The sequence below is a fragment of the Lactuca serriola genome, chromosome 5 (genome assembly GCF_051521515.1).
Source record: "Lactuca serriola cultivar US96UC23 chromosome 5, Lser_US96UC23_V15, whole genome shotgun sequence".
Classification (NCBI taxonomy): Eukaryota; Viridiplantae; Streptophyta; class Magnoliopsida; order Asterales; family Asteraceae; genus Lactuca; species Lactuca serriola.
This window is the reverse complement of record NC_136412.1, coordinates 50,814,742-50,828,356: the sequence shown is the minus strand read 5'-3', so window position 1 is coordinate 50,828,356 and position 13,615 is coordinate 50,814,742. Positions and strand designations below refer to the sequence as shown.

Below are 13,615 nucleotides of genomic sequence, written 5' to 3'. Positions count from 1 at the left end.
CACATTACCCTCCTTGTCCATTTTGTTTCTGAATACCCATTTGAGACCAACTACTAAGGCATCCTTTGGTGTTGGAATGAGATGCCATACCTTGTTTCTTTCAAATTCATTGAGTTCATCTTGCATAGTCTGAACCCAATCAGAATGATCAAGAGCAGAATTGACGGTCTTCGGCTCAACTTTGGATACAAAGGAATTATACATGCATAACTCTACTTTGGAAAATAGGGAGGTTTGCTTTGCCTTCACTTGGAATCGGGTCAGGACCTTTTCAGATACATTACCCACTATCTGAGATACAGGATGATCTCTGGTCCATTTAACGAGGGGAGGATAGTTTGGATCATAGGATGGATCCAATTCGGCGTTGACCATTTCTTCCAATTCAGATTGACTGTCATCATCATAGAAGATATCAGAATTCTCCCCCTCGACTGATGATGAATCATTTGGATTTTCAGGTTGGTTTGGACCTTCGAGTGCTACAGAATTCTCAGGAGTAGCCGGACTTTCGGGTGCTACCGGACTTTCGGGTGTAGCTGAGCTTTCGGGTGCTACTAGACTTTCGGGTGTAGCTGAGCTTTCGGGTGTAGTCGGGCGTTCTGGTGCTACAGGACTTTCGGGTGTAGCCTAGCTTTCGGGTGCTACAGGAATGGAATTCTTCCCCTGAAAGTGTGAGTTCGGTTGATTTGAAGAAAATAGATTCTCCCCCTCAACTGAAGTGCCGTGCTGAGGAGGTTCATGTTGAACTTGTTCTCCTTCTCCCATTTGTATGACTGCATCTTTGACAATCTGCTTCAGATGATCGATTTTGTTGTCTGCCGCCTTGACTTCTGATAGAGTGGCTTTCTCAGGTTCATCGAACAGGTCAACGAACTGATCAAATAGATTAGCAATCGTGGTTGTGACTTGACCTGTTTGAGAGAAAATCTCTCCAATTGCTTCTTCAGTAGTCTTTAGTTTCTTGACGTAGCTGTCATCGAAAGTCACATAATAGGTTTCTTCAATCTTTCTAGAATGCTTATTTAAAACCCGATATGCTTTCGAAGTAAGAGAATATCCCAGAAAAATTCCTTCGTCAGCTTTAACATCAAATTTGTTACGATATTCTTTGGAGTTGAAGATGAAGCACCGTGAACCGAACACATGGAAGAATTTTACGTTCGGCTTCCTGTTATTGATGATCTCATAAGGAGTGAGAGAGAAACGCTTATTGAGATAAGACCTATTCTGCGTAAAACATGCTGCAGCAATAGCATTGGCCCAGAAATATAAGGGAAGAGAAGAAAAACTTAGCATAGTTCGGGCCGCCTCACACAAGGATTGGTTTCGGCTTTCGACAATACCATTCTGTTGAGGCGTGTAAGGGGCTGAGAAGTTATGACTGGTTCCTTTTTCTGCCAAAAAGTTTTCGAATTCTTTGTTCTTGAATTCCAGTCCATTGTCGCTCCTAATGTTTCGAACGACTTTTCTCAGTTGCACTTCAACCTGCTTGATAAACGTCTTTAGCTTGGAAGTAGCCTCAGATTTGTGCTTCAGAGTTATGAGATCGATTGATTTCCTTAAAGGGGATTATCGGACGTTGCGTAGCGCTTTCCAGGGGCAGGTGCGTTATTGCTAGTGAAAATAGTTTGTGAGATTGTTGGTGTGTCAGATAGTGATGGTTCGAACCCTAAGTGGGGGAGAACCGGGTGGTTTATTGAGAAAACCAGAGATTTGTGCAAGAGCGGTTAGGGGTTGGATACAGAAACCTGCGGCTTGAATTCATGAGATCAGGGTCATTAGTGATCAAGGAAAGGGTTTCGGAGGATCATCAGTGTGTTCTGAAGGGTTAGCGCCTTCCTTGTATTCCAATTGAGTGTTTGGATGCACTGAAGTTGCGCATTGAGTGAAATAGGAAATTATTTTGGGATTCAGAGGAAATGTATTGTTGTATGTGTATGGTGCTGGGAGTAAGGGAATCAGTGGTAGAGGCAGGACATTGTGATGCTCTGTTAGGGTGTTCCGTGGTTTCCACGTATAGCGTCCCGATTTCGGAGTTATTTATAGTCTTGGGTTTAAGACGAATAGTGATGTATCATGTATCCACAGTTCCAGTGGGAGACCTTCGTGTATTGTCATCAAGAGGGTGTTGTGATGCTACGGGGAGCTGTAGTACTCACAAGTCAGAGAGAGAGAGAGAGAGAGAGAGAGAGTTGTGATGCTACGGGGAGCCGTAGCATTCACCAGTCAGAAGGTGTTGTGATGCTACGGGGAGCCGTAGTACTCACAAGTCAGAGGGAGGGAGTCGTGGTACTACAGGGAGCCGTAGTACTCACTAGTTAGTTGGCGTTGCGATACTACGGGGAGCCGTAGTACTCGCTAGTATGAGGTTGTCGTAATGTTGCGGGAAGCCATAGTACCCACTAGACGGCAAAAGAGTGTGATGAGGGAGTGTTCTCCGATAAGTGCATGATGCAGAAGAGTTTTAGGCTCGAGTAGCCTTAGTATAGAGTTTTTGGAGCCTGATGGTTGAACCAAGGGCGGAACTGGGGGTCAAAGTTGAGTCGATCCTCAGTTGGATTGTATTATTCGTATGAGGAAAAGAGAATTTCGTGACTTGTGAGTCACTGGGCCGGGTTAGTGGTCATGGGGAGGAAGCTAGTGAGATAGTTTGGATCATGTTATAGGTGATCTTTGGAGGTTCAGTTGTGGAGTCAAAGGCTGACCTAGTGCTCAGTATCGAAGTGGGATATGAGAAATGAGCTAGAGTTTATCATGGTGATGTCTGAGGACACTTCTGAGCGAGCGGATGATTCAAACGCTCGAGGACATGCTTCGGGTATGTGTATTAGATTTCGGAGGGGGTTGGGACTGGTATTTACTCTTGGCTGAGTTTTTCCTATACAACATCCATCAATCGAGCATTGGTATGCCACCTTTTGAGCCGTTGTATAGGGAGTGTTCTCCGATAAGTGCATGATGCAGAAGAGTTTTAGGCTTGAGTAGCCTTAGTATAGAGTTTTTGGAGCCTGGTGGTTGAACCAAGGGCGGAACTGGGGGTCAAAGTTGAGTCGATCCTCAGTTGGATTGTATTATTCGTATGAGGAAAAGAGAATTTCGTGACTTGTGAGTCACTGGGCCGGGTTAGTGGTTACGGGGAGGAAGCTAGTGAGATAGTTTGGATCATGTTATAGGTGATCTTTGGAGGTTCAGCTGTGGAGTCAAAGGCTGACCTAGTGCTTAGTATCGAAGTGGGATATGAGAAATGAGCTAGAGTTTATCATGGTGATGTCTGAGGACACTTCTGAGCGAGCGGATGATTCAAACGCTCGAGGACATGCTTCGGGTATGTGTATTAGATTTCGGAGGGGGTTGGGACTCGTATTTACTCTTGGCTGAGTTTTTCCTATACAACATCCATCAATCGAGCATTGGTATGCCACCCTTTGAGCCGTTGTATAGGAGGAGGTGTCGGACCCCCAGTTGCTGGTGAGAGGTAGTGCATGGACCCGAGGGTCCTTGCGAGCAGATTCAGAGCATGTGCGACACATGGAGTAGCGGTTACCCTACGAGGGATAGTGTAGAGTGGGGTGTGAGCACCGTGGAACTTTTCTGAAGTGGCAAGGTTGACAAGTGGATTTCCTTGGGTAAGGAAAGAGAAAGGTACGTAACTCCGAGAGGGAGTGTTGGTTCATGGAAGTGAAAGCAGTAGTGAAAATGGATGATTAAGAGTATGATGGTTGAACGTTGTGTCTGTGCCAGTGGTACGGAAGCACATCCGGGTTGGGTGTCTGTTGAGATTGCGGAAGAATCTTCGGTGGTTTAGAAACAGAGAAGTTCAGATGATATGCAATTATAGAGCCTTGGATTTAAGTATGGTTGTGAACAGGAGGTTACGTATATAAAGTAGGCTCAGCACGTATATGCGATTTTGAGGAGAGCTCATGGGAGTTACTCAGGAGCTACAAGGTGTGTCACCCTGTCAGCACGGAAGGAAAAGACTTGGATTCCGAAGGGAAGCGGGATAAGTCCCAGTAGTCGGTACCGGGTCAGGACTCGGTGGCTCAGGGTGATATCTAGCTTGGTATGGGTTTAATGATTGTTGTGATTTGGAGTGATGAAAGTATCATCGGGTGATCTTAACCTAATAAGGGTTGTAATCAGAGACAGAAGCCGGTGGCCGGATTGAAGCGATTGTCGCGACTCTGTGAGAAAGAGTCAGAATTTATAGGGATTTTGATAATAGTGTTGGAGGAATCTAAGTCGGTTGATTCCAGGAGATGCGTTGTGGGAATGGTATTTGGAATTGTGTGCTGCAGCAGGCTTCGAGGACGAAGCCTAATTTAAGTGGGGGAGAATTGTAACATCCCGGAAATTCATAAGTATAGGTGAAGGGCTAAAAAGTGTAAATAAGAAGGTCGACTCGGCGAGTCGAGTCGCATTCGGGACACGTGTTAAGTAACCAACTCGGCGAGTCGCATGGGTGGACTTGGCGAGTTGGTGCTGTATGGAGAAAACCCTAATTCCGGGGGTTGTGCCCTATATAAAGAGCATAACATCCTTTCTTCAGCCTCCTTACCACCCTTGAGAGTTTACAAACCCTAGAAATCGAGTGGAACTCCATTCATTTCAGCAAGGGAGTGGTATAGATCCGAAGTCTACTTCAGTGGGAGCTTGCATTTGAGGTAATAATCTGTTCTTGAGCTTTTTTGCATCTAGATCTATCAATTGTGGGGTTTTGGGGCATAAATGAGGACCATCTCGAGTTTGGTGTAAGATCTGAGGTTGCTACCTCAGATCTAGGTTGTTAATGATCCAGAAAGCCTTAAAGTCTATGCCCAAGAGTTGTTGGTAAAGTTCTTTTGTGCCAAACCTTAGCCCAAGTGTGTTTTGGGCTTAGATCTCTTTGGATTCACGTAAAGTTTGCTACTTTACGTGATGGGTGGGTTGTAGAAGGGTAGATCTATGGATTGGAGCCCCTGCATGGCTTAGAAAGCCACTGTATGGGTTAAGAACTAGAGGTACTCAGCGAGTCATATGGGTATACAAGGCGAGTAGGATGAAGATAGGCAGGAACTCGACGAGTTGGAAGAACAACTCGGCGAGTATGTTGAATGTTGCCTTGGACTCGGCGAGTCTGTTCTTGGACTCGACGAGTCGGGTCGTGAAGTCCTAATCTTCTCTGGTTAAGTTGTGAATCGGTGAGTCAAGGGATGACTCAGTGAGTTGAGTACGGTTCGAATCAGAGTTGTGGGACTCGACGAGTCTTGGGGCGACTCGGCGAGTTGAGTCGTGTTATGGGAGTTTCAAAGCATGGGAACTCGACGAGTCAGCGGGTTGACTCGGCGAGTAGAGTCAGTCAAGAGGGTTGACTTTGACTGAGAGCTTTGACTTTGACCAAGAGTTGACCAGTTGACTTCCAGGGGTATTTTGGTTGGTATTTATTTGGTTTCGATGATCCAGTGGTGGAGTTCGTGACGCTGGTCGGAGCAGCGTGATCTTGATTCTTCAGTCGGCAGTAGTAGGTGAGTCTTCTCACTATACGTTACCTAGAGTGGTATTATGCGATGACCAGAGGGTCTTATGTGTTATATATGAGATTATGTGCTATGTGTTATATGTATGTGGTATGTTGTTATAGACCGGACCGGAGGGTCCAACGATACAGACTGGGCCGGATGGTCCAACGAGCTATGACCGGGCCGGAGGGTCCAACCAGCTACGGGACTAGAGGGTCCCGCTGAGACACATCGACCAGGGGGTCGTATTATAGCCTTGAGTGGCGTATGTGTTGTATGCGGTATTTTGGGGAACTCACTAAGCTTCATGCTTACAGTGTTTTGTGTTATGTGTTTCAGGTTATCACAGTATCACGGGACGACACCGGCTCGATTGTACACACCAGAGAAAGAGTCATGTTTTGAGGATCCTGGCTTATCATGCAAGTGGAAATGGAGTTATGTTTTGTAATTCGATTATGAATGAGATTTTAAACAAAGTGTTTTTAAGAATTAAACGATTATTTGAAATGAAAAATTGTTTTGAAATTTTCGGTGTTACATGATTTAACGATTATTAACTGGAAATCTTAATATATGATGGACATCAGTCATTTCAATTAGCTTACCACCATGTTCTCTTTTTGCATGTTTAGAACCCACTTCCCGAGTATTAATTTATCCAAACATCCATATTTGGTCATACTCTTGGAAGTAATTTGTGATTTAAGATTGTCATGGAGTTTTGGTAGATTGTCCATAGTGATTGGACACATCATAGAGACTGTGTATAACACTGATGAGTACTTAAATGGAGATTTAAGTATTGGATCAACCTGCACTTAGAGATTACTTCATGAATATAGTCATGAGTAATTCTAAGATTATAATATCTATTATTCTTCAAATCGAGATACATGAGGGGTTTTTCTCTACAAATATGTTGTGCATTAGTCTACTCAACGATATTAGAACCGGTAGTAATAAAGGGTATGTACATGTGTGACATGGTGAGTAGACAATAACCATCCAATAGAAGGTTATTTGTACCTTTTTCCCTAACAGGAGAAGCGATCTCTATGGTCCCCTCGATGATTTAGTGTTAACGTCAAAATGGTTGACCAATCTCTGACTGAAATTGATGTGTTCAATTTAGTAGTCTAATGTGGTCATCACAAATCTTTATAGATAAACATAATCTTGAACACTAATATTGACCTTTATCCATGTCTTAGGTTCATACAGATATCTAGTAGAACAAATGAATATTTTATCACTTATCTAAGAGTTGAATCTTGATTAGATCAAAGTTCGGCAGTTGCATTGGATGCCTAAATCTATCGATTATTGGAGAAGTATTATACCTCATATAGTTAATTACTTGTCCAAGTAGGAGATTTTTGGAAATAGTTTCCAAGATCATTAACTATTAGTAATATTTCTAATAGTAACAGGGTCCTTTTGGGTTGCCATCATGACCCATTTGAGAAATTAAAAGAAAAGGAATTAAGGAAAAAAATTAGTTTATTATTTTTTCATGGTTTGTTAAATTAATTATAAACAATTTTTGAGTTAATTAATAATTAATTAATTCAAGGAGTTAGATATTAATCAATTAAAAGTTAGTTGATTGAAATATTCCAGAATCCATTAAGGATAAGGAAGTAGACAAAATCTAGGCTTATCCCACATGGGATTGGAGTTTTTATAGGACTAAGCAAACGTAGCCTATAAATAGGGTGCTAGGGATCAAACTTTTTTGCTCATTCCTTGACTTGAAATTTCACCACTCTCCTTCTTTCTCTCCTTAAGGATGAAATGTTTAACCCTCATTAGGGTTTGTAGAATTTGATCCTCTCTACTTGTTTTCTTTTGATTCTCTCTTTGGCATCTTGGGTGTGATACCATTAGAGCGATTCTATTATGGATCCTCTCATCCAAGAAAGATGTAAAGGACAAGATCGCAAGCCATAATGTCTTTAGTTAAAAAATAGGTGTGTTATTCTATCTATCTAGTAGTTTCAATAACATATTGAAACCTACATCTTTATAGGTTGCATGAGCATGTATGAATTGTTTAAGTCTTCCACTGTTATATTCATGTTTTTAAGAATGTCTTGTAACCAACGGTATCTACATATGGATAAGCCATAAAATATATGTGAATATGTCATGTTTTCCTTGTAAAATACATTAATTTGTCGTTAATTGATTTGTCTAATATGATCATATAAAATTTGTAGTGTTATGTGCTCTAGTCGTACAACCTATGTTGTTACTTATCCTCATATTTTGACCCAAACTTATCCATTGTGTTTCTAGGACATATTAGTCATCCTTGAGCTTCAAAAGGCTCCCGCAAGCTCTGACTTCCAAAAAATATATTAAAATGCCCAAAGACACACCAAATCCACCAACAAATATGTATTTGTAACACCCATAAAAATCATGCCAATTTAAAACTTTTTAAATCATTCAAAAATCAATAACTATTACAAATTTGTTTTCAAAATGGTTTCATGTCAGAGTATGCTAGAATCAAATTATAAAAATATAAGGAGGTTCACGATCACGCCTTCTCCTTCCCGCGATCATCAGAAGTACCAGAAACACAATCAACAACTGTAAGCCCAAAGCTTAGTGAGTTCCCTCAAAATACCAACGCCATACAAACCATAACTATATCATATAAACAACATGCATAATGAGCTATCATCCTAACTGGACTGCCTCGCAGGGCCATCAGTCTATCTGGACTGCTCTCCGAGCCATCAGCACGTCTAGACAGCCTCTCAGGGCCTTTAGCCTATCTAGACCTCTTGTCGGGCCTTCAGCCTAGTATGCCCTTACCGTGTATACAGTCTATCCGGTCCACAATGGATATGTTGGTGCAAGACAAAGCATGACCGCCTCAACCCAACCCCCAATCAAACAATCATATGCACATAAATATCATACGCTAGCTAGCATGTACATATAGTTATACAGATCTAACAGATCACTAACATATTATCATCTTATAATCATGATACTGACCTGACCGGTCACTAACATAGCATCATCCTATATACCAGGATACCGAACTAACAGGTCACTAAGCATATCATCATGCAACAACCAGGATAACAATCTAAAAGAAGGGTCGGCATTGGTGCCTTCGACCCTGTTAGTATAGTGAGGACAACTCACCTCACAAGTAGCTCGGGATGATAATGTCAAACTCCCCAAATACAACTCCAAACTCAATCACCTACATCCACTAATGATCCACTTCCATAATTTTCCAAATTACTAAAATACCCCTGGAAGTCAAACTGGTCAAAGTCAAAGTCAACGGTCAATGTCAACAGCCATGTTAACCTAACTCGTTAAGTGTAGCTCACTTACTCGTTGAGTTCCTTCAGAACTCAAGCAAATTCGTGAAAACCCTAGTCGAATCGCTGAGTTTCCAGACAACATGTCGAGTCCATGCAGTTTCCAAATGTTGGGAAAACCCTAACCAACTCATCAAGTTACCTTTCTAACTCACCGAGTTCATGCAGAATCCAGAAGGCGGGAAACCCTCATTCAACTCGTCGAGTTGACTATGCAACTCGTCGAGTTCCTTGATTCCATTTCTCATTCAGATGCTTTTAAGTGAATCCAAAGCTCCAAATCGTAGATCTAGGCTCCTAGGGTGTTGTTTGTTGGATTAGATTTCTAAGCCCATAACTATAATTGGTACGTACTTGACCCGATAGTAGCATGGTTATTTTGGGTTGCCTTCACCATAGCTATTTGATAGGATGAATTATAGATAAAGAGGTTAATTGTGATATATTAATGTATTATAAGACTAATATATTAATTAAGAAATCATATTATTTAATTAGTATTGATCAGAAAAACTGTGTTTGTATTAGATAGGTTTTACTGGATCCCTTTCTGTTTTGGTTAATGTTTCTGTTTATTTGGTAAAGCAATTATTTGCAAACAACCAGATACCCCACTTGGTAAGTTTCAATGTAGTTATTGGTATATTTTGGAGTGTCATGGGTTCGAAACCAATTACCAACATTTTTTTTTTGTTTTTAATGTCTCGATATGTCCCTGATCATTCACTTTTTTTATCAATTCTCCACTTGCCCCTTATCATCCAAACTCATTGCGTAAATATACCAAATTAGACAATATGAATTCCTATCGATTCAATCGTTGATAACTACAAAGGCACTGCAACTACGTTTTTTTTTTCAACCAAAAATTGATGCGTCAAAATCAAATTCATACAGGTACAAATACTACATTTAATTAATACAGGAAATTACAAGTATTTTTCTTTCAAGATATTGGATTTATTAGTAATGTGATCTATTTTGTTTATGCACACCAACTGTTTGTTAAAACGGGTCAATAAATAGGAAATGTATATTGCTTGTTGACGCTGTTGTAAGCTGAATATGGATAAGTCTTGGATGGGAGCATACAGAACATCAGAAACCTATGTAAAAGGTGTTGCAGAATTTATCAAATATGCAGTGCGCAATTACAAGATTTCTAAACATATGGATCCTGCAGATACCAAAAAAAAGATAAGAATTCTCTGTCCATGTGTTAAGTGTGTAAACCACATATGTCATTCGGTGGATGTGGTAGATGATCATCTATTCAGAAATGGAATTGATCAAACATACACAAATTGGAATAAGCATGGAGAAACAGAAGAACCACCAAGAAGTTATGTATATGAACATAATTTTGACATGGATACGTCAAATGTTGTAGATTCCACGAACATGAACATAGAAATGCCAACAGATGCTGCAGAAACTCTAGAGATGGTTGAAGATGTAGAAGAAAATTTTATTGGGAACCCTGATAAGTTTAGAGAACCGATAGAGGATGCCGAGAAGCCCCTATACACAGGGTGTCTTAATTTCACAAAGTTATCTGCAATCATTCAACTACTCAACTTGAAGAGTAAGTATGGAGTATCAGATAAGTTCTTTACAGAATTATTAGTTTTGATAAAAAAACATGTTACCAGAAGGAAACGAAATGTATAGTAGTACATATGAGGCAAAAAAAGCATTTAAGGCAATGGGTTCAGGGTATACTAAGATACATGCCTGTGTCAACAATTGTATACTTTACAGAAAAGAATACACAGATTTGGTAGCATGTCCTACTTGTGGTAAATCAAGATGGAAGGTTGATGAACAAAAAAATAAAATTTACAACAATATTCCTGCAAAATGTTTGTGGTACTTTCCAATTATTCCGCGCTTCAAGCGTCTTTTCCAGTCTAAGACAACTACAAAATATTTAGCATGGCACACAACAGAAAGAATGGTGGATGTTGGAGCTTTAAGTCACCCAGCTGATTCACCAGCATGGGCTGCCATTGATGACAAATATCCTGATTTTGCTAGCGAACCAAGGAATTTGCGACTAGGCATTTCGGCGGACGGGGTTGATGTGAACAGAGGAAATAGGAGTCATAGTGTTTGGCATGTTTTAACTGTCATTTACAACCTTCCACCATGGTTGTGTATGAAGAGAAAGTTCATCATGCTTTCGTTATTGATTTTGGGAACACCAAGAAACGATATTGATGTGTTCCTAGCACCTTTTGTTGATGATCTGCAATTATTATTTGATTTTGGAGTTGAAACATACGATGTATATGCACAAGAGCATTTTAAACTACACGTAGTTGTGTTATGGACTATTAATGATTATCCTGCTTTAGGTACATTGAGTGGCTGCCCATACAACGGTTTTCAAGGTTGTGTTGTGTGTGGTGAAGAGACACACTGCATTAGACTCCTTGAATAGAATAAGCAGAGTTATGCTGGTCATAGAAGATTTCTACCGTATGATCACTCGTTCAGAAGAAAAAAGAAGGCATTCAATGGACAACTAGAGTTCTCACCCTCTCCAGAACCTATGAATGGGGAGGAAATATATAACAGGGTAAAATTTATAATTAATAAATGGGGAAAGGTTAATAAGGGCAAGGAGGCAGAAATCCAACAAGCAACAAGTGGAAGAGGTGGGAAGATGAATAAAAAAAGAGAAAATCACACCAACTGGGTACTTCAGATGTGGGCCAGCAAAATAATACATACTGGAATAAATTCAATATATGGTATAGACAACTAAGGTATTGGCCCGACAGTTTGGTTCCACATTATGCATGTGGAAAAGAACGTAGGTGAGAGTTTAACAGGAACTGTTTTGAATGTTCACGGGAAGACGAAAGATGGTTATAAAGCTCGATTGGATTTGGTTCATTATGGTTTGAAACCAGAGTTGCATCCTCAGATAGAAGGGAACAACACAACACTTCCCGCAGCAGGTTGTACATTGACAAAAGAGGAAAAAGACAAATTCTGTGAGACTTTATACAACTTAAGGGTTCCTCAAGGGTATTGTTCTAATTTTTCTAGTTTGGTGAGTCTAAAGGATAAGAAGTTGATCGGACTAAAATCACATGACTATCACATGCTTATGCAACAATTTTTGCCCATATCAATTCGATCTATTATGCATCCACCCACCGGAGTTGCTATTACAAGGTTTTGTTTCTTTTTCAAATCAATATGTAGCAAAGAAATCATAGTGGATGAGCTCGATAAGTTGCAAGAGGAGTTATGTGTAACCTTATGTCTTCTTGAGAAACACTTTCCACCATCATTTTTTGATGTGATGATTCATTTAACCGTTCATCTCACTAGGGAAGTAAAATTATGCGGTCCAATATTCTTTAGATGGATGTACCCATTCGAAAGGTATATGAAGGTTATTAAGGGGCACATGCAAAACAAAAATAGACCAGAAGGATGCATTGCTGAAGAGAATGTTGTAGAAGAGACAATTGAGTTTTTTAGTCAATTCCTTAAAAGGATGGATATTGTTGGTATTCCACCTGACAATCATAACAATTGTGGAATTCATAAAGGTGTAGATAGTAGTTCTATTACGGACGATACTCCTGTATCAGCTGCTAAATCGATAGAAGTTTTTGCAGAACTATTCAGCAAAGCACATTTCTTTGTATTGCAAAATACATCTGAAGTACTCCCATATATCGAGTAAGGTTTTTTACATGTATGTTTTTTTATAATAATATTAACATTAACGTATTGACAGACGACACATGGAATTTTTGGAACATATACACCCTACTAAACGAAAGGTACATCTAGAACAAGAGCATAGTAAAACATTTGGTCATTGGTTATGAAAGGAGGTATATTCTTTTCAAATATGTTGTGTTCTTTGTTATTTTTGTCTTGATTTCTTAAATTCATAATCTAATTACAATTCAGGAAGAGAGAGAGTTAGGGGCCTGTAGAGAAACTATAACAGAGACAATGAGATGGATTTCACATGGACCCAATAAGAACATTATTAAATACGATGTATATGCTATTAATGGATATACTTTTCATACAAAAGCTCATGAAGGCAAGGTTTACCAAAACAGTGGGGTTAATGTTGTTGCAACTGGCACACACATCAGTAAAGAAGTTGTAACATATGCCAAAAACACTTATTATGGTGTTTTACAAGAGATATGGGTACTAGATTATCATTTTAAATGAATTGCAATTTTCATGTGTGACTGGGTTGACAATAGAAAAGGGGTAAAAAGGGACAAATTGGGGTACACACTAGTTGAACTAAAAATATTAGGCCATAAAGGTGATCCCTTCATATTGGCCTCTCAAGCACAACAAGTATTTTACGTGACAGACCCACTCGATCAAAAAAATGTCTATTGTGTTCAAGACACCTCCCAAAAATTACAAAGATACATATGAAGATGTAGATGAAGAATTTAGTACTATTGTTCCTCATAATGATAACATATTGCCACATGTAGACACACTTGACTTGCAGAAGGAAAATGATTATTTTCGTAATGATTGTCACGGTATTCTTATACGTACGTTACGTGTTTCTTAATATCATGAATAACATTTGTTGCGATAATATTTCTCCTTCTTTTAACACTTAATGATCTTTATTTTTTGTTTGTAGAAGGGAAAGCCAAAACTTGAGCACATCGTTATGTGGAGAATAAGAAAATGACAAAAAATGACGTTGTACTTTACTTAATGTCTTTTTACCATATTATACCATCAAAC

General features: G+C 39.7%; 1 protein-coding gene across 1 annotated transcript; it reads left to right on the top strand.

Annotated features, from left to right (window-relative positions):
• The first annotated feature begins 9,919 nt into the window (after positions 1-9,919).
• Positions 9,920-11,297, top strand: LOC145049508 (uncharacterized). The gene is made up of 2 exons (XM_078997903.1): positions 9,920-10,439; positions 10,507-11,297. Exons 1-2 carry the CDS (start codon positions 9,920-9,922, stop codon positions 11,295-11,297), a joined length of 1,311 nt encoding a protein of 436 aa, XP_078854029.1.
• Positions 11,298-13,615: the final 2,318 nt, after the last annotated feature.